The sequence below is a fragment of the Molossus molossus genome, unplaced genomic scaffold (assembly GCF_014108415.1).
Source record: "Molossus molossus isolate mMolMol1 unplaced genomic scaffold, mMolMol1.p scaffold_m16_p_17, whole genome shotgun sequence".
NCBI classification, from domain to species: domain Eukaryota; kingdom Metazoa; phylum Chordata; class Mammalia; order Chiroptera; family Molossidae; genus Molossus; species Molossus molossus.
This window is the reverse complement of record NW_023425352.1, coordinates 31,775,377-31,797,186: the sequence shown is the minus strand read 5'-3', so window position 1 is coordinate 31,797,186 and position 21,810 is coordinate 31,775,377. Positions and strand designations below refer to the sequence as shown.

Sequence of the window (21,810 nt, the reverse complement as noted above, 5' to 3'; positions counted from 1 at the left end):
CAGGGTGACCCTGGTCCGAAAGAGAAGACTCTAGGCTAATCTGGTAAGAGAAATAGAGGCTGAAGGGAAATAAATTGTTCTGTATAATACGGTAATTAAGATCCTTTCCGTTGTTCCAGGGCATCTTAAAAGAGTGACAGCTTTTAGATTTTGTTTATGTTGTCGGGGGGAGTTGGGGGGCAAAGTTGGGGGAGGAAGGACCCTAACACATTGAAAGAGATGTTGAGGGGGAAAGTCTTGATGGGAAGAGGAAATGAACATACATTCAGATCACCGCTACTGCCTGGAGCCAGGACCTAGAGGCTGCCGGGACTCCCAGCGCACACGATGGGAATATCCCGTGTAGGAAATGGAGCTCCTGAGAATGTCCTTGAGTTATATCTTTAGGATCATAAGAACTACCCAGGAGTTTACAGATCCCAGGAGAAGATCCTAAGCATCTGAACTAGTACAGCACATGACCGAATATTAGCAGAGGCCCCACAGAACAAGTCTGCTGACTCAAAGGGCAGTTGTAACATCCCACCCCTACAGTAAAGGAAATAATCTCTACAACTTACAAAAAAAGAATAAGCACTTTTGCATATACATTTTTATTTTTTTTATTTAATCGCCAAAGTAGCCTATGAGGAAGGTATTATCAACCCACCCTGACAAGGTGGAAACCGAGGCTCCAAGAGACTGAAATGATGTTACAGCTGTTAACCTAAAAATAAAAGACCAACATGAGAGGCAACAGCAACTCAGAAAGCACTGATTCAAGCAGCAGCTCCAACAGGGTTCCCATGAGGAGCTGAAGGCAAGGGGTATTTATGAGGAAGGGAGGGGGAATAACTGCATAACTAGAGGGAGAAAGGAGGGAGGGAGAAAGTTACAGGGCCCAGAAGGAAAGAGTCATGCATGTGGCAAGGGCCACCTTGAGAGGAGCAGTGACTTCCAGTCAAGGGACAGTGTGTCAGTTCAGGGTGACCCTACAGGAAGTGTATCTATTGAGAACAGCAAAGTCCCCCACATTTTCTAAAAATAGGATTATGTAGTCATAAAAAGACAGGCCAAAAATATAGCCTTTTGAGAAGAATCTAAGTTTCCTTTTTCTAAATTATATTTTTCAAATGGCATTATGTGATGATTGATTTTTATTTTATTTAGATTTGATTTTATTTTCCGTGTGTAGAGTCCTATTTTCAAAATGAACAATTTTTCCACTGAAAGCTATTAATTTCATCTTGTCTAAGGTAATAACTCTTCAAACAAATTCATTTAATGTGTAGCTTCAGTAAAAACCTCTGATGTGGGAACCCTAGAAAGTCATAAAAAGGAGGCCTTCAGATCAGAATGAAGAACAAAGAAGGCAATTCAAAAAATTACTAACAACTCCCCAAGAAAATTTTGATAAACAAATGCCCAACAAAGGATTAAATGTTACCGTGTATCAGTCAGACCCTGGGCTGCATTCAGACCATCTCACTGAACCTTCCCAACAGCCCCAAGCAATAGGTTCTATTATCCCCATTTTACAAATGAAGAAAAGCTTAGAGAGTTTGATCAGGTTTCCAGGGTCAAAACCTGGAATTAAACTTGGATGTGTCTGTTTTCAGAGCTGGTGTCTTAACTCTCAAGCTTCATAGAGAAGTGAATGAAAAATATGGTCTATTCCTGGTAGAGCATGTATCTTTTTTAAAGATGAAAACCAAATAACAGATCTAGACCTTAGAGGTTCACCTAGGAGCATGATAGCAGCACCCTGAAGTATTCTGTACAGTAGTAATAGGATAGGGGCTGACCTTGGTGTGCATATCAGTCCACACCCATTCTTTTTTTTTTTTTATCCTCACCCGAGGACATTTTTTGTTCAGGTAGAGTGGGAGGGAGAGCGAGGAAGAGAGAGAGAGAGAGAAACATCGATGTGAAAGGGACACATCGAGTGGCTGCCACCCACACAACCGACCAGGGCCGGGGACAAACTGCAACCGAGGTACGTGCCCTTAGCGGGAACCGAACCCTGGTCTCTCGGGACCACAGGCCGACGCCCTAACCGCTGAGCCAAACCGGCCAGGGCCACACCCATTCTTAACTGCCCAGAAGTTCCAGGTTTGGCATGCCAGATGTCATTGCCCCCTTAAATTACCAGACAAACAGAATCAGAGAATGTTAAAACTGGAAGGAACCTGAACTAGTTCACATCTCCAGGTCTAATCTCTACCTTTCTGCACTCTGTTCTCTTTCCTGGAAACTGATATTCTCGCTGGCCAACTGCAAGTCCAGGGAAGAATATCAGAAGAAGATCCCGCCCGTCCCAAATTTACCAGATTCATTCATTTGTTCGGGAACGTTTTTTGCATCCTGGCTGGTGTCTGTGATCCTGTAGAAGGTTAATCAGACACAGTTTGAAGCCTAAAGTGCTTCTTACTTAAGTAAAATATTCATTCACTCATCCATTCATTCGTTCCACTAATATGGTTAGTACCTACTGTGTGCCAGGAACTTTGTTAAGTGCTAGGAAGTAGAAGTGAAAAATGAGGCCAAAGTTCTTGCCCATCCTAATAAAATTTAAGACGTGTACATAAATAGTTATCATTAGGGTCCAATGCAGCAGACACAGGGCTGGAATCTAGGTTTCCTGACTTCTAGGGGAGTCACTATCAGCAAAAGTTCTGAAAGAGCTGTTTCTAGTCACTGTCTCTACTTCTTTCCTCTCTCTCTTCACCTCACTCCACCTGGGCTTCCATTCCACTGCTTCTTCCCAAGATCACCAGCGAATTCAAAGTCATCTGACCAACTTGGTCATTTTTCTAGCGCTATCTAACCACAGCATTTGACACAGTTGATTTTATCTTTGTCAAAACACATTTCCCTTAATTTCCAAGATGGCACACTCTCCAGGTTTTTCTCATATTTCACTGATTATCCCTCTTTAAACTTTGTTATCTCCTCCTCTTCTCATGACCTCTAAATATTTTACCTCCATACGGCTTGATATCCAGACCCCTTTTCCTATCTCTTATCGTCCATCCGATGGCTTCACAGATCACCTACAATGACTCCCAAATTTGTATCTCTAATCTTGACTTCTGCCTGGAACTCTAGACACCTATCAAACTTACTGGTAATCAAATGTGTCCTTCAAAATAGAATAGAACTCCTGATTTTACACCAGTTCAACTGCCCCTCCCACGGCAATAAAACAGCATCACCATCTACTGGGTTGCTTGAGCCAAAAGCACAAGTCATTCTTTATTCTTCTCTGTCCCTTACTCCCCACGTCCAATCCATCAGTAATCCTGCCAATGAACCTCCAAGACCCAGCTGGAATTCCTCCACTTTCCTCCATCTTCACTCCTCCCGTTTGTCTCTTCCCTTGACTACTGCAGAAGCCGTCCAAGTGGTCTTCCAGCTCTCACTCTCACCCCTCTCCATTTCATTTCACAAAGTAACCACAATGAACTATGAAAACCATAAATCAGATCATGTCACCCTACACTGCAGACTCTCCGATGGTTCCACTGCACTCAGAATAAATCCGAAATCTTTACCTGGCCCAAATCCCAAAATGACGTGTGACCATGCTCGACTCTCATCTCCCCAAGGCTTTCCTTTGATCCTTCTGCTCCAATCACATTGGCCCAAGGCCTTTACATCAGCTGCTGCCATTTTCCTGGAATGATCGTCCTCCTAATCTTCACATATCAGCTCCATCATTTCATTTGCATCTTGATGTATACGCCACCTCCTCAGAAAGGCCTTCCATGACATCCCACTCCAACACATTGCTCCATTTTAATTCTCCTTGTGGCACTTATTCCTAATGAGTGTGTGTGTGTGTGTGTGTGTGTGTGTGTGTGTGTAATTCCTCTGTTTCTTCTTACTAGAATATAAGATTCAAGAGAGAAAAGACCTCATTTACCTTGTTTAGGATATGAAAAGTAACCAATGATGATTAAATAATCAATAGATGTTGAAGAAGTGAACAGATGAATCCCTATAACACCCATAATAAGAAAAGGCAATTTTGATATATTTAAAAGTTGCTAATAAAGGACTATCACTTTTGTGACCCAGAAAGGAAGCCATAGTGGTAGGTGCCTGCAGTATCCAGAAAACCACCAAGTATGAAATCGCAAGGCAATCTATTTATCAAACTGGAAGAATTCTGAAACATATTTATTGCGATTATCAGAGATTTTTTTCAAACCAAACATACAGAATGTACATTTCCCTAAAATATAATTCTGAAATATTCAGGCAGCTGAAACAGATTCATTATAGGTAGATTAGAGTATGTCATTTAAGTTTCCCCATGTTTTTTTGTGTGTGTTTTTTTAATTGTTTTCTTTTTTTTTTTTATCCTCACCCGAGGATATTTTTCCATTTTTTGTTCAGATGGAGCGGGAGGGAGAGAGAGGGAGAGAGAGAGAGAGAAACATCGATGTGAAGGGACACATCGAGTGGCTGCCACCCGCACGACCAACCAGGGCCGGGGACAAACTGCAACCGAGGTACGTGCCCTTAGCGGGAACCGAACCCGGGTCTCTCTGTACCGCAGGCCGACGCTCCAACCGCTGAGCCAAACCGGCCAGGGCTTAATTGTTTTCTTTATTGATTTTAGAGAGAGAGGAAGGGAGAGGGAGAAAGAGATAGAAACATCGATGAGAGAGAACATCGACTGGCCACCTACTGCATGCCCCCCACTGGGGATCGGGCCCACAACCTGGGCATGTGCCCTGACCGGGAACTGAACCAGTGACCTCTTGGTGCCTGGGTTGATGCTCAACCACCGAGCCACACCGGCCGGGTAAGTCTCCCCATGTTTAACCACAAATGCTCTCTTTAGGTGGATGGTTCCACCTGATGTTCCAAATGAAAGAACCATTTTGAAGGAAGAGAGCTGTCCAGCTGCATCTCTTTGAATGAGTGGAGAATATCAGAATGCCCAGAAATACAGGATGCTTAGGAATTTGAATCAGAACAGGGGCCATGATGAAAGAGAGACTGCAAACCATCTAAATGAGCAAAGATGAAGCTCTCCAAATAGATGCACTAGAACTGTTCCCCCAAAGGCCCCAGAGGCTGGCATCTTGTACTTCCACACACAACATCAGAAGAGGGAGCACTCAGATCTGACCTGGGAGCCATCATTTTGCAGCAGTCCTTAACAAGAATTCTTCGAGCAAGGTTGTTCAAAAACAGACCACGGAGTACCTGGATTTTTATTGATGGAAGTGCTCAAACAATCCAACTGTTTGCAGCCAGAAGCTAAATGACTCATAAACTCCTTCAAGAAAGGTCATATCACACAGGGGCTGACTGCAAAGCAATTTGTATAACCTAACTTTTTAAAGATCCAAATTTTCTGATATAAGAATAAAATTATTTATGCTCAACAGATTATCTCTTGAAGATGGGGCTAGTGTTTATTCACCCTTTGTGTCCCCATAGTACTTATATATCTAGTAGAACAATAATAATTTGCTTATTAAATACATCTTACCTCCACCATCCTCTGGCTTGCTCACACATGCAAGCTCTCTCTCCATTCATCTCTCTCTCTCTCTCACACACACACACACACACACACACACACCAGGCCTCTCTGTTAGGGCCCAATGCTCAGATCCTATCTTAAACCTGTGAATGAGATGGATCCTGATGTTCGTAATGACCTCATCTTAACCCTAACCCAAAAGCTAACAGATGAGCTGAATGGGGGGTGACCTGGATCAATACCGGAGGTGAGTGCTGGGAAGAAAAAAATGCAAGGAGTTATAAAACTTTAAGATAGTCTAAAGGTTCTAGGAATACTTTCATCAGACAATAACATCTAATTAAGGACCTGTCTGAAGAGGGATAAGAATTAACCAGCCAAGGAGGTAGAAAAGTGTGCTGGGGGTAGAAAGGCTCAGGCGGTGAAAGGATTTGTAAAGGCCCTGAACAGCAAAATGTCAAGGAACTGAAGAAAGACCAGTTTCCAGAATACGGGGGAGGGGTGGCAGGAGAAGGGAGATAGATTGGTTGGTAGGTAGGCAGGTAGGTAGATGTATAGACAGATAATTGAATTGAATCAAATCCTGGGCAGAAGTCAGCAAACTCCAGCAGGTCAAATCTGGCCCTTGCCTGTTCCTGTATAGCCCCCCAGCTAAAAATAAATTTCATGTCCTAGTCGGGTGGCTCAGTTAATTGGAGCATCATCCTGTACACCAGGGGGTTATGGGTTTGATTCCCAGTCAGGGCACGTACCTAGGTTTCCAGTTCATTCCCCAGCCGGGGTGCTTAGGGGAGGCAATCGATTGATGTTTCTCTCTCACATCACTGTTTCTTTCTCTTTCTTTCTCTCTCTTTCTCTCTCTCTCTCTCTCTCTCCCTCTCTCTCTCCTCCCATCCCTCCCTCCCTCCCCCTCCCTCCTTCCCTCCCTCCCTCTCCTTTCTACAATCAACCAAAACATGTCTTCAGGTGAGTATTAAAAAAAAAAATACTGGATTATATATTTTAACATAGTTCGAAATAATAATGATGTGAATATTATATGAAATTCAAATTTCAGTATTCACAAATAAAGTTTTATTAGAACACAGCCATGCTCATAACATCCCCACACTGTCCAGGCTGCTTTCATGCTGCAATGGCAGAGAGGTGAGTAGGTGCCACAGACACCACAGATCACACAAGCCTTAAATATTTACAATCTAGTCCCTTACAGAAAAATGTTTGCCAACCCCCAGTCTAGGGAAATAGGCAAAGTCAGATTATACAATCTTTTAGTTCAATCAAAAGTGAAGGTTCTTATCCCAAGAGCAGAGGAATTCATTAACCCATTAAAAAGTTTGAGGCACAAGAACCATAATCCAGTAGTGCCCAAACCTGTCTGCATTTAGGGAGCTTCCAAAACACGATGCATGAGTCCCAGCCCCAGCTGCATTCGTGGGCTTGTAGACGGCCGAGGTATGGGCCATAACTCTGAAGATTCCTAGGTGATCCTAGTATGCAGGTAAGTTTGGGAACCATAGATAGAATCATATTTGCACTTTTAAAATCTCCCCCTAATTCAGAGGTTCTTTCTCTGGCTATACATTAGAATCACTTGAGAGATATTTTCAAACATAGTGAGACCCAAGCCCACCCAGACCAATCAAATAGGATCTCTAGAGGTGGGCTCCAAGCATTGGTATTTTTTTAAATTGCCCAGGTGACCCTAATGTGCAGCTAGAATTAATATTCTGCATTCACATGGGGAAGATACAGGGAGAGGCCTGGGAAGCTACTCTGAATGGTCCAAACAAAAGATGATAGGGCTTAGGATGAGCTGCTGGTACCAGGAAGAGGGGGGAAAAGAAAGTGAAGGGGCAATTATCAGGACTTGGTGTCAGGCTGGCGAGAGTGAGGGTATGGGTGGGAAGTTTCAAAGATGATACCTAAATGGTTAGCAAAGCAACTATGTGCAGGCTGGTGTCATTTACTGGTATGGGAACCTTGGGAGAGGAACCAGTTTGGGAGGCAAGCACATGAGTTCTGTTTTGACATGTTGTTAAAAAGCAGGGTGTCTGTGGTGAAGTTAGTCAGATTGAGACTGTAAGGGAGGCTGCAGTCAAATTATTAAGGACCTCAAATGCTCCATCCTAACACTCTTCTCCTCATGTCGCCCGCAATGGCTACAGTGACATCAGGGGACACACGTGGGCTTTCGATTCGGTTGCTGTTCCTGTCACATACAAGGTGTGTGTTTCCTCAGTTGCCTCATCTACAGAATGGGTTTAAAAATAGTCACACTCTGTCTTGTTCACCTTTGGCCAGCAAGACACTCAGTGACAGACACTAAATAAACAGTCTTACAGGAGTGTTACGAAGATTGAAGGAGATGCCATGTGTAAAGTCTCCAGGAACTGATAAGGCACAAAAAGCCCTCGGAAATGACAGCTGTTATTCCTGAAGGGTTCCAAAGGAGAAAGACACAGCGACTCCCTCACGATGATGTTTTAGGAAGTATACGTGGACATCGTGGGAAAGATGAGCGAGTGGGGTAAGAAACTGGCCCAGAGGCTAGCCGTTGGGACTGAGCTTGGCTGCATATGACAGATGTCCGTCAGTCAGTAGGACATCGGGGTTCAGCAATCCTTGTGGTGGCCACAATCCTCAGGAGCCAGGCTACCCTTCCAGCGCTCTGGTCGTCCTTCCCAAGTGTGGCCCTGGTTGTCCATCTCTCAACCAAGATGCCGGCCAGAGCCACACGCATGTTCCAGGCAACAAGACAAAAAAAAAGGGAAGAGGGCACACACCAATTGTTATGAAAAAAAAAATTTCCAAGAAGCCAAAACACAATACTACTGCGAACATCTCTTGAGTCAAAATATATTAACATGACCACACCTAGCTGCAGGAGAGACTAGGAAACGTAGTATATTTTCTGGGCAGCGCTACTCCCAGGTACAAAAAGGAATTCCTATAACTAAGGAGGAAGGGGAGGGTACAGGCTGGGATAGGCGACCAGCAGCATCCGCCACCAGGGCTGAAGTCTTAGGGACTTGGGCTTTCCCGATGCTCTTACCTCCCTTGGAATGCCTTCCTGCTCCCTGTGTGTGAGTTCACTCACAGACTGACTCACTGCCTCCATACCCGGGGCACCTGCTGTTCCCCTTACCTGGACACTCTCTGGCCTTTCCATTGCCCAATTCAACATTTCTTTTAAGACCTATGTCAGGGTTGTCTCCTTCATCGTGGCCCATGTCTAAACTTTCACTATTTTCATTAACTATATATACACATACACATACATACATGACATTTGAACAGGCTCTGAACACAGGTTCCACCCATACAAACTGTCCTTGGGTAAGTCACTTCCTGCTCCAGTGCCTCTTACATCAAGTGAGGATAATAATGCCCACCTCACAAGGTTGTAGGGAGGATCAAAGGATATTTAAATACAGGAAAGTGGTCTGTGAACAATAAAGCACTAAACATCTGTTAGCTACTAGCATTTCCACCCTATGTGTTACTTCTGTTACTGAACATAAAAAACAGAAGTAGATTGTGGGAAAAGTGAGCTCACCGAAGGACAGCGCAGAAGACCTGTTTCTTCTCCTCCCTCTCACCTGCCCGTCGCAAAGCTAGAAAAGGGTTCTTTGAACTCTTAAAGTGTATCTACAAGCTGGAAATTAATTTAAAGATGAACAAGGATGACTTCCTTCAAAGCGGCAGGCGACCCAGAGAAGCCAGAATGCCCCTGCACTGCTGATCACAGCAGAACGAAAGCCAAGAGCAGGACTCAGATCATCGAAGCAAATGAGTCATAGTACCTGGCGAGGAGGAAGCAAGGCTTCGGCCAGAAACCACTCAGAACTAAAGACAACGGTCCTTGCAAATAAGCCAGATGAGTTCCTGTAACCGTGAAGAACACAAAGATGACCCGTCCTCACACATGAATCTAAAAACGAATGGCTGCTGAGAGCATTAAAACAGTAAGCAACTGTATCTGCTCAGATTAATCACACGTCTGATGCGCATCCAAATACACCTCACAAGATGTCAACAAATAAATACTTGTGTCTGTTTTGTTATAAAACAAAATACATATGCAGGAAAGGGCCTGCAATATACATGGATGCTTCAGGAAGTTAACAAGTGAATACTCGTGCAACTACCACTCAGTTAGAAGATGAAACATTACACTGCCTCAGAAGCACACCTTTCTGATCACAACCCTCTGCTTCCCACCGAGAAGTAATCACTCTCCTCATTCTCATATGTATTTCCTTCCTTTTCTTTGTCTTTTCCGTTACGTGCGTCTCTAAACAATGTTGTCTGTTTTCAAATTGTACATGAATAGAAACACATTGTGTGTTCTTTTATCCTCTTTGCTTCTTCTGCTCAGCATTATGTTTGTGACCTGAAAGTATTTATGGCTGAAATGACATGATGTCTGAAATTTGATTTAAAATATTGCCAAAATGCAGGAGTTGCAAAAAGTGTACATTGAATAGATGGGTCATAAACTAATCACTGTTAAAGCTCGGCTATGGATACAGTCGGTTCATTATACTATAGTAGTCTTAACCCCTCCCCCCATTTTTTTAATCCTTAACTGAGGACAAGTTTGTATTGATTTGAGAAAGAGGAATGAAGAGGGAGAGTGAAACATCGACATGGGAGAAAACATGGATTGGTTGCCTCTAGCATACACCCCAGTTGGGAACAGAACCCACAACCTGGGTTTGTGCCCTGACCAGGAATCGAAACCGCCACCTCTTGGTGTACAGGATGACACTCCAACCAACTGAGCCACATAGGCCAGGGATATACTCTTGACTTTTAGATGTGTTTTAAATTTTTTATAATAAAAAATTGTTTAAATTACTTTTTGAGATTCGTTTTAGCTATCATTTGTTCATTTTCATTGCTTTATAGTACAGTTCTCTAATTAATGTCTCCAAACCAGGAGTATCAGAATCATTTGGGAATTTGTATGGCTCCACCCCAAACTTACTAAACCCAAAACTCTTGTGTTGGCGCCCAATGACCTGTGTTTTAATAAGCTCTCTGGATAGTTCTGATAGACACTCAGGTTTGATAACTATTACTGAGTGTTCTATTGTGTGAATGTACCGCGACATATTTATTCAGTCTACTATTGATACACATATGCATTTGTTCAAATTTGGGGGTTTCAAGTTTCTCGACATTAGAATATTATCAGTATTCTTATACAAGACTTTTGGTGACAAGAGTCTCCCTGATATATACCTAATGGTAAAATAACAGAATCATAGGGCGTATCTTCAACATGACAATAATGCAAACAATTTTCACAGTGGTTTACCAAGTCACAATTCCACTAGCAGTGTATGAAAGTTCTCTTTGTTTTCTCTCCTTGTCAATATTTGGTATTTTTCAGACATTTTAACTATTGCCATTCTAGAGGGTTAAACACTTTTAAGCTTTCCAACTTGGGGTCAAAAAACAAGTATTAGGGAATAGAGCTCCAGTTTTGCAAATATATTAGTTGGTGGGTTTGCGTGGAATGGGTCTGATGTAGGAAAGAGTTTGGCATGATGGAAAAACTTAAAAAAAGGTCATAGTTTTCAAATATATTAGTTGGTGGGTTTGCGTGGAATGGGCCTGACGTAGGAAAGAATTTGGCATGATGGAAAAACTAAAAAAAGGTCAATATGACAATACTCTGGAAAGCAAGATGGAATATGGAGCAAAATGTTGCCGGGGAGTAAGGTGGGAACAAATCAGGGAACCTGTAGATGTGCTACAGAGTTTAAATGTTATTCCAAGGGAAATGAAAAGCCAATGAACGCTTTCAAGCAGGAAATTTACGTGATTCTATTTATATATTTTGTACATATTTAAGTTATTTCAGGCACACATCTACTTCTAGCTTTGATGGGGTTGACTGATACTCAGACCCATGCTTCTGATGGAAACAGCTAGAAAAGCTGGAGAAAGTGCGCGCGCGCGCACACACACACACACACACACACACACACACACCTGCTTAAAGGCATGTTAGAGTTGTTGAGATAACCAAGAGTTGAGAAGACAAAATCCTGGAAAAGAGAGAACCACAAAGAGGCAAGCCAAATTTCTGTAGTCACTCTTTTTCATGGGACATTTTCCAAGACTGGAAGAGGGGTTAAAGGGATGGAGATCCAGGCAAAGAGCCTCAGCAGAGTTGCTATTAAGGGGCAAAAATGCCAGAAGACATTTTGGTAGTCTCTTGAGGATAGAAAGACAAACATTAGAGACATGAGTGGCCAAAATCCCAGTGAGAAGCGGAAAACTAAGCCCAACACTTGCCTAGTATTCCCCTAAACACATCTACTGAATTCTGAAGCTGGAAGGGCAGGAGGCTAAGAAGCCGAGGAGAATGCTCCCAAAAAGCTCTCAGTGGGAGTTTTCGCAGTCTCACAGTGCTGAGAGAAAAATAAGAGTTCTGATCTAACCAGGAGGAGAAATCACTGAGAACACCCATGCTCTTAGCTAAAATCCCAAGAAGGCTACACTCTAGAAAGGTATCAGCCAGTGGCAGACAGAGCTTTATCAAAACTAAAACATAGCAGTCAGCTCAGTTCCTAATTGGGTTACAATAATCAGTCCCCAATATGCCTGCCTAGAAGCTATTTTCTCTGGAGGAAAATAGCATTATCTACAACATCGACAATTTTTCATACAAAATGTTGAGTATAATAAAAATTTACTAGGTATGCCAAGACACAGATCCAAAACCTTGAGTGGGGGAAAAACAGATCACACACAAAGAAACTACAAGTGGTTCAGATACTGGAGATAGTAGAAAAAGAGTTTAACTATAATTAATATACCCCAAAATATGGTCACAAGATAGATAAAAGGGCAGAGAATCTCGTCAAAGAATTAGAATCAATAAACAGGATCAAATGCAAAACAGGGATCCAAGGAACTTTCTAGGACTGTGAAATTAAGAACTCAATAGATAAGACTGAGAAACAGATTAGATATAGTAGAAGAGATAATAAATTGGAAGGCAAGTCAAAAATTTTTCAAAAGTAAAGCCCAGAGGAAAATGCAAAAGGAAAAATAAATGAGTATAAGAGATGTATAATCGTGTAAAAAGGTTTAAATTATGTAAACTTGAACACAAAAGGGGAAAGAAAAGCACAGTAGAAGTATTTGAAAATATAATAGCAAACTCATTAGAAATATCAATGGACAAATATAGAAATTACTAAGAATTCCTGCAGGGCTGACAGCAAAACAACAACAAAATTCAATAATGCCAAACCAAGGGACATCAGAGAAGAACTGATAAAAACTAAAGATAAAGAGAAAATCCTAAAAACATCCAGAGGAAAAAGACATTCTCTTCAGGAGTAATAATAATGTTGATTAATAGCTGATTTTTCAACAGAAATAATGGAAGCCTAAAGACAGTGGAATATAGTTTAAAGTGCTGGAAAATCCTCAAATAGAGAATTCCATACTCAGAGAAAGTATCATTCAAAAATGATGGTAAAATTAAGATATCTTCCAACAAATAAAAACAGATTTGTTACCAGCATTCACTTTTTTAAAATGCTAATGAATATCTCACTGGGCAGAAAAAAATAATCCTAGTTGAAAGCATGATAATGTAAAAAAATAAATAAATAAAGACCAATGGAAAAGGTAAACAGGTGGGTAAATAGACAATGAATACTGATTGTTTAAAATAACAATAAAAATAACACCTAATGGGTTTTTTAAATATGTATTTTAAAATTCATGACGAGGATAACACCAATGGTGTGAGGGGTAAATAGAATTAAAATGTAGTAATGTACCTTATTATCCAGTATTATATTTACCCAAAAGAAATGAAAACAGCCCTGGCCGGTTTGGCTCAGCGGTTGGAGCGTCAGCCTAAGGACCAGAGAGTCCCGGGTTCAGTTCCCACTAGGCCCTAGTGGCTAGGGGCACGTGCCAAAAAAAGAAAGAAAGAAAGAAATGAAAAGGTGTCCACAAAATGACTTGTCCACAAATAAATGTGTATAAAATCACTATTAGTAATATCCCAAAACTGGTAATAATTCAAATGTCCATCTACAGGTAAATTGATAAGAAACTTAAATGGAATACTACTCAGAAAAAAAAAAAAACATGAATAAAATACTGACAGTGTAAAAACTAAAAACTATGAATGAATCACACAGACATTATACTGAGAAAAGAAAAAAAACAGATTTACGAGTACATAATATACTATTCCATTTACAGAAGGTTATGACCAAGCAAATCTCATTTATGATGCTAAAAGTCAGGACAATGGTTATCTTTAGGAGTATCAGAAACTGGGAAGGGGCAGGAGAGGATTCTGGGAGCTTAGTAATGTTCAGTTTCTTGACCTAGTTGCAGATTACATGGATGTATTTCAAAAAAAAGTTTTCAAATGTATTTCATACATACAGAAAGTTATACAAAGAAAAACAAGACTGTATTAACCACCAAGATTACGAAATGAAACACTACCAATATAGTTGCTATGTGTGCTACTCCCTGAGCGCACCTCCACCCACTGTACCAAAGATAAACCACTCTCCCAAACTTGGTGTTCACCATTTCTCTGCACTATTTTGTCCTTTTACTCTTATATAAGCTTGCCTAAACAATATATAGAACTGTTTTTGCATGTTTTAAACTGTACATAAAAGGTCATTTGATTTCTATTTTTAAAAGAGCATCCTAGAAGGAGAACCAATGAACTGTAGACTACTGAGCGTCAAACTCATCTATCTGAGGAATAACAAAGAGAGGTTGTGGGCACAGCTAAACTGTGAAATGGACCAGTAACTGGAGGAAAAAATGAGGGCCAAAGAGTTCTTAAAAGTAGAAGGTCAAGCCTGACCAGTGTGGCTCAGTGACTGAGCATCAACCCATGCACCAAGAAGTCGCCGGTTTGATTCCTGGTCAGGGCACACACCCAGGTTATTGGCCAAATCCCAGTGGCGGGTATGCAGGAGGCAGCCAATCGATGTTCTTTCTCATCGATGTTTCTACCTCTCTCCCTCTCCCTTCCTCTCTCTCTAAAATCAATAAAGAAAAAAATATATATTTTTAAAAATAGAAGGCCAAGCTTGACCTAGTTGAGAGGAAACAATGGAGACAAAGAAGAGATGAGGAATTAAGGAAGAAACAAATCCTCAAGAAGGGGAGAGGTCATGGGATGTGAAGTGCAGGTGGTTTGATCTTTGCTGCGACATAAAGTCTTCTTGCTTTTTAACTAGAAGGAAATAAAAAGGGTACGTGTAGGAAAGGTTGGTTGTTTGGTGGTGGAAAGACAGGGAGTTCCCCATCCAATGGCTGCTACTTTTTCAATGATCATGAGTCATTATCTGAAAAGGGTGGATATGGGGAGTGTTGAAACCTGTGAAGAAAAATGGCAGGAACTCACATTGAAAAAGGCTGAAAAAGCACCCCGGTATGGTGGGGAGTGGTTAAAAAAAATCAAGGGTTCCATGAACCAAAGGTTAAATGCCCAAAAGAAATCCAAACTGTCACAATATAGTATGAGCTCAAAAGCAGGAATATTATTATTAATCTCCGATTATGCTGCACAAAGCACAGCATAACCTACATTAGATACTCAAAAGGGAATGAATAAATGAATGATAACATTTTTTCATATTTTCTTAGCACATTTTAGTATCATTGATCACCTTCTACACCGGAACTGAAGAAAACAATCTTTTCAAAAATAATTCACCTTAGATGCAAATGTATTTTCCTTTATCTCATTTTTAGTTCTGTGTGTTCTTGGAAGAAAAGTAGTATGTGTCTCCCAATGTTATCAGTTCTTCACATTATGTTAGGAAATGACATGTTCATCTTCAAAAATAATTTTTATGCAGAAATCATCAATGGCACAATTCTTATGGGAAATGAAGAGACAAAATCTATATCCCTGTATAACCACAATTGGTGACATCATAAGGATATAATGATGAACAAATAAGAAATTTTTGACAAAAAAAGGGATTAACCTCTTCTCTGTATTCAAGATGTTCCTACTGCTGGTAAGTCACACGTGCACACTGAGTGAAGAAAACCTTTAGCTCATGTACGGGAATCTCAGGGTGGTCCCAACCAAACCCAGATGTGCCCAGAACAGAAGCACTGAATGTCTTAGGAGACGAGATAGCACACTGTGTTGTTTATCATTTATCAATTATGAAATGAAAAACAGATTATAAATGCATTACTTGCAGCATAAATTGTTATCTGTTTTACTACACCAAGTTCCATTTAAAAGGATTCCATTCATGCAAGAAGCACTGTTTTGGTTGGCTGAGCAGTTGGATTTTTGCGCTTATAATTCATGTTTATGCTCACTATATATATATTGAGTGAGCTTTCCTAGTTCCTGTTGCCACAACCAGACTGAAAATGCATATGTTTTTTACATTCTTAACTACAGTAATTCAGAACATCAGCTGTCAAGTTTGGAGCTAATATTCTCAATGCATTTCATCTTCTACTATTAAAAATAATTCCTTGTTTCCTGTCAGAAGCTCCTAACGTAATATATAAAATGGCAGGATCCACTTTTTAAAAAACAATCTAGCTGCTTAACTAAATGCAGCTACAATGTATTTCTTTTCCTTGAAAATATTCCCTTTCCTATCATTCTCTTTATTCAGTTATTATAAACCATAGCCAAGAAGTAAAATAACAGAACATGTTAAATATCAACAAACTACAAATAGCAGTGTTTACAGGGAGGAAGGGGGAAAAAAATATCTCAGTTTCCTGACAGACCATCCTTTGCACTGTCATTTAAAGTGTGGAGGCATCAATTATTTCTCCTATGCTTAAAGGTCTACATATTTAAAGGTTCTGTAGGTCCCCAAAGAAAATAAGCAACCATTTCTCTATATCATTAAACCACAGAATACCAGTTCTATGCTGGTTTTAAAATACCAACAGAATTCTGAGTGTCAATATTAAGGTTTAATATTTTAGTTTCAAGAGAAGCAGAGAGTTGTTCTGTGGCCAAAAAGTATTGGGAGTATACTTCAAGTTGTCAACTGCACAGTATTTCTAGGGCCGAAGACTGGTTCCACTGCAGAATCCTGTAATCTTGAGTATGGGGATCTCCTAGTCCAATCTGATTCCCAAGGCAGGAATTTTTCTCCCCAGCCTCTCTGACAGATGGTCAGCCTATGGTTTCAATTACTCTGGTGGGGAGAGTTCTCAAGAGAAAATCCCCAAAGAATGTGATGAAAGGCTAGAACCAACCATTCAGACAGGGAGTGAGGCTCCAGTCAATGAGCCTACAAGGATGCAAACTGCGTTGCCAAACGCTAAAACTAGACTTCCAAAAGAATGAGATTCACAATTAGCAATCATAGGGGTGCAAAGTTAAGACATGTAGACCCCCAATTCTGAGACCACCTTGGTCTTTTCATTGGCCTGGGGAGCAGATCCTACAATCAGGGAAGCAAGGTGACTTACCTCCGACAGATTTCTTAAAGAATTCACTCTTTAGGATTCACAGCAAGGGTTTGTCAAGCTCAGAAAGGACCAAATGACTTCCTCCTGAAAACCAAGACAAGGGACCCCCTGGTGGAACTGCTAATGCTTGAAATACTCTTAACCTTGGTCTTAACATCCTCACTAGAGTAAACCAGAACAGTCCAGGCTCTTCTTTTAAAGGTGAATATAGGCTTTGCTGTAACTGAAGTTGGTTGGTGTAGGGTTGATGGGGGGGGGGGGGGGGACATTTTAAGCGCAGCTCTTCATCCTGCCGTGAAGCCTGGCTTACCCCCTCCCAGGAAAGGCGAGCGGGCAGAGCTACCAGCAAGCACATCCACAAGCCGGACCCCGGGACAGGGTGCCCGGCCCTTACCTGTCGATGCTGATCACGCACAGGGTCATGATTGAGGCCGTGCAGCACATGACGTCCATGGCGATGAAGACGTTGCAGAAGAAGTGGCCAAAGATCCACTTGCCCCCGATAAGGTCTGTGACGCTGACAAAGGGCATGACCGCCACGGCCACCGAGAGGTCGGCCAGCGCCAGGGACACGATCAGGTAGTTGGAGGGCTGGCGGAGCTTCTTGACGAAGCACACCGAAATCACCACAAGGCAGTTGCCAGCGATCGTCAGCAGCGTGATGAGCGTCAGGATGGAACCGATCACAACTTTCTCGACTCTGCCGTAGTTGATCTGCTCTCCACAGCCCGAGGCATTGTCCGGGGACACGTCCCAGGTGGGCACGGGGCTGGCGGTCACCTCGGGGACCCCGCGCAGCAGGTGCGGCGCCCAGGAGCCCGCGACCGGGCCGGCGCCGTCGGGGCTCAGGTCCGGCAGCCCTACCTCCGGCAGGAGGACAGAGCGCAGGTGCCCGTAGAGGTCCGGGCGACCGCTGCTGTTAACGTCCATCATCGTGCTGCTGTGCGCTGCTGCCCATGGAGCCGGCACCCCCGCCACGCGTTCCGGCTGCCGGCCCAGGGGCTTCACCTCGCCGGTTCCGCTCCGCCCGGCCCAGCCATGGGGCCCGCGCCGGCCGCTGGGGGGCGCCCGGCTCGGCCTTGCGGCCCCGCACGTCCCGGACCCCCAGCCGCTGCGGACAAGGCGGGAGCGCGGCCGCGCGGAGACTCCCTGCAGGAGGCGCCTCGGGCACCCGACGGATGCCCGGGACGCGCAGGCTGTCGTGCGGGCGGACTGGGCTCGGCTGGCCGTGCCGCCGCCCGCAGCCCGCAGCCCGCAGGCGCCGCGCGGCTCGGCGGAGAGCGCCGGGGAAGCAGCGCAGAAGTTGCGGAGTGCGCCCCGCCCCTCGCGCCAGCCGCCGCCGCCGCCGCCGCTCCCCTGCGGCAGCCGCGCCGCGTCCCCACCGCCGCCGCCGCCGCCCTCGCCCCTGGGGCCCGGAACGGGCTTCCCCGCCGGGCAGGGGCCGCCGCCTCCCCGCGCCCCCGTGCAGGGCGGGGGACGGCGCTCGCCGCGCCTCCGGGAATCCCGCGCCGCTCTCCCGCGGGTCCTTCTGGCGGCGGGAGGCGCAGCCCTCCGCCAGACCCGCGCTTCCTCCCAGGAGTGAGCGACCTTCGGCGGAGGGGACTGGGGGCCAGCGGGCGCGCGGGCTGCCGGCACAGCGAAGCGCCGGAGAGGAATTTTTCCTGTTAATGAAAACAGCCTTTCGAGCACTATACCAAGCAACAAATAGATACTTCCGTTTCCTATTTTGACCACTTATGGGAGAAAGCGAAAATAGAAAAGGAGAGGGACCTGGATGGGGTAGGGATGGAATCTCGGAGAAAGAAAAGGGAGAGGGAAAGATGCCTTCAGGTCCTGGCACCGAGGGGGAGCGGGGGGCTTACACACATTCCGATGAACCCTCCAGGCATCGAAAACAGACCCGGAGCTGTGAAAAGAGACCCTGCTGCTTTTAGACTCAGACTTCAGAGCTTAATATGTTGAAAGGAGCGTTAACTTTCCCTGGAAATCTTGCACAGAAACGAATAAATGACCGGTTACAGTGTTCTGCACAAGAATTCTGGAGGTGTGTGTTGATTTAATGCCTATTGCCTAAAATCCCCGTGGTACTCAAACGCTATCACAGTGGCTGATTTTTATCTGTGAGGCTTACTTTATTTTGTTTAAAGGTTTTATTGGAAGCCAGCAGTGACTTCTTTAGTTTAAGACTCTAAAAAATAATTAAATCTTTATTTTTTTTTTTTAGTTAGACCCTAGCAGATTATAAAGAAAAAGAACAGAAAGCTCAGAATGTATTGATGTGAATGCTGAATAATACTCTTATTCTTTAATATGGGTGTTACACCTATTTATGCAGATAAGGAAACACAGTTGCTATTGCCATCAACTAGTAAATATAAGTTTCAAACTCAGGGTGTTTTTTTGTGGGTTTTTTTTTTCTTATCATTACTATATCCATATTTTTTCCCTATACAAATTCAAAAGCAAAATTTGAAGTAGAAAAAACAAAATCCCTGAAAGGTGGACCAATGTTCACAGCTCACTCAATATTATGAAAATGTCAGGGGGCTCTCCTCTGCCTGGGATAAGCATATCAATACATTGAATGAGAGGAAGAGTACAAGATAATATGTAGGCCACACAGCAATACTATTTAATAGTTAAGAAGATGGATGCAGAAATTTCTTCAACTTTACTTATGTTAATATTAAACATAATTTCAGACAGAAGAAAACTACTTTGTAGTAGAGGGCCATTTGAGAAACCATTTGTTAACTCTTCAATACAGAGAGGGAAATAGAGACTGGCAGAAGTTTAATGACCTGTCAATGATCAGACATGACTGCATTGAAATGTTTCAGTTTTTTGTTTGTTTGTTTGTTTTGAGGTTTAAAACTGTCTCAAGGCCTCTTAAAAATTTATTATGATAATAAATTTTACAAAATATTTTTTACTTATTTTTTTTCCTTGAGTACTCTAATCAGGTCAGCTTGTCTTGTCTTTTAAATAATAATCCATTTAAATTAATTATACAAAGAATTTGAAAAGCAATAGTTTTGTTTTTATTTGAATCTACAGTCAATGTAATTTGCACCTGCACACTTACCAGCCTTTACGCAATCCACTTATATGTCATAGCAACTTCTGATTTTTTTTGCTTTTGTTTTCTAACCGTAGGATATACAGACTCACCAAATAGCAAAATGCTACTTTCCAATTCACTTCCTCTCCCATTTCAATACAGCATCAGGTCCAAACTCCCCTTTTTATAGAGCAGTCACCTCTATTATATTATCCTTGCTGATGGCTGAGTGTATTTCCTAAGAGTTCTAGGATTTAATTTATAAGCTGTCATGATGTATAAACATAGTTATTGAAAATCTCAGCTTCTGCAGCATTACCTTGCTTATGTTGACTTTAAGTTTCATCTGTCATTGTATTATTCCAAAATCCTGACAGAATAGTCTGGAATTCTTTCAGTTTCCCTCTCATTTTGACTAACAATCTATCTTCATAAAAATGCTAAAATCTTGTGTATGCTTTTCCATAATTTTCTCCAAAGAAAAGCTAAAGATACTGCTTCAAAAAATACTCATAAAATACCTCAACATTCATCTAAATTTATTTGTTTTGCCCTTGGTTTCCTGGTGTTTTAAAATCTATATTGAGGTGTTGCTTCCTTCACCACCACGACCCCCAACTGCTCTCCCCACCCACATGCCCACTCTTTGGCACTCACACTGGAGATAACTAGAGAAGTGTTGGCATCTATGTCAAACCATGTCTTTAAATTTTATTCCTTTTGTTTGCTTCATTTAAAAAATAACTGCTGCTTTAAAAAGTACCAAACCTTGTCTAGACTCGCATCTCCAGTAACTGCATTCCCATTAAATTGTCAATGAGGGCACCTGAGAATTACAGCATTGTGATGTAATCTCTCAGCTGGCAACCCCCCACTCTCAAAACTGCTCTAGGGGGTTACAGCCCAGCAGCTCCTACAACCAGAATTGGCTTTTTATAAGCTCTTCTTTCTTCTAGGTACCATTCATCTAGCTCGTGAAATTGGATATGTTTAATCACATCTATAGAGAACCACATATCGCATCTATAGAACGTAAGCATCGGAGAGTTTATTTTCCCATAAGCCAGCACACTCTGACAATCTAGATTTATTTAAGAAACACAAGTAAAAGAAAGCTTTCTATGCCATAGGAATCATTAGTAACCCACTAGTCAGTTAAGCATACTAATGTCATGCTGCCTGGGGTTCCACTAATTTCCAATGACAATGCAACTGACTTCCTACAGGACTACTGGTTTACTTCTCAAAAGTTTTTGGGTGCTCGCTTTTATACCCCATTGCATAACTAAAGTAAATTAATTGTCTGGGTGTCCCTTGACCCCAGAATTGAATGAGAAAAGACTAGGAAAACTAGAGTGCTTAGACAGGTGTAGTGCTAAGATTATTGTGTTTAAACATCCAAATACTACCCTGTGGCTGCCAGTCGGGCTGTAGAGCTGTAGCATAGAAACAGAATACACATCTTAGTGACCAAGACTGAAATCTGTCAACAGAAATATTGGGGAGGCCCAGTTCGAATAAAAGCCATTAGTCAAAGAAACAGGAATATCTCCTTCTCTGTGACAATTACTTCACTATAGCTAGTATCCTCCATTCTAGGCTCTTAACGCATATTTTTCAAATCTTTATTATAGCACTTAGTGTTGCATTATACCTTATATTTACATAACTGTCCTCTCCATTAGACTATGAGCTCCCCAAAGGCTAGGGTATTTTCTTATTCCTGACACATAGTAGGTGTTTAATAAACGTTTGTCGAAAAAATTTAGTACAGAATAATGCCTAT

At 42.4% G+C, this 21,810-nt stretch overlaps 1 protein-coding gene and 1 pseudogene across 1 annotated transcript in view; both read right to left on the bottom strand.

Annotated features, from left to right (window-relative positions):
• Positions 1-8,715, bottom strand: part of LOC118632632 — a 43,113-nt pseudogene extending 34,398 nt beyond the window's left edge.
• Positions 1-17,954, bottom strand: part of HTR7 (5-hydroxytryptamine receptor 7) — a 75,601-nt gene extending 57,647 nt beyond the window's left edge. Inside the window, exon 1 of the mRNA XM_036265144.1 lies at positions 17,358-17,954. Coding sequence (XP_036121037.1) covers positions 17,358-17,896 — 539 coding nt within the window. The 5' untranslated portion in view covers positions 17,897-17,954. The remainder of the gene's footprint in view (positions 1-17,357) is intronic.
• Positions 17,955-21,810: the final 3,856 nt, after the last annotated feature.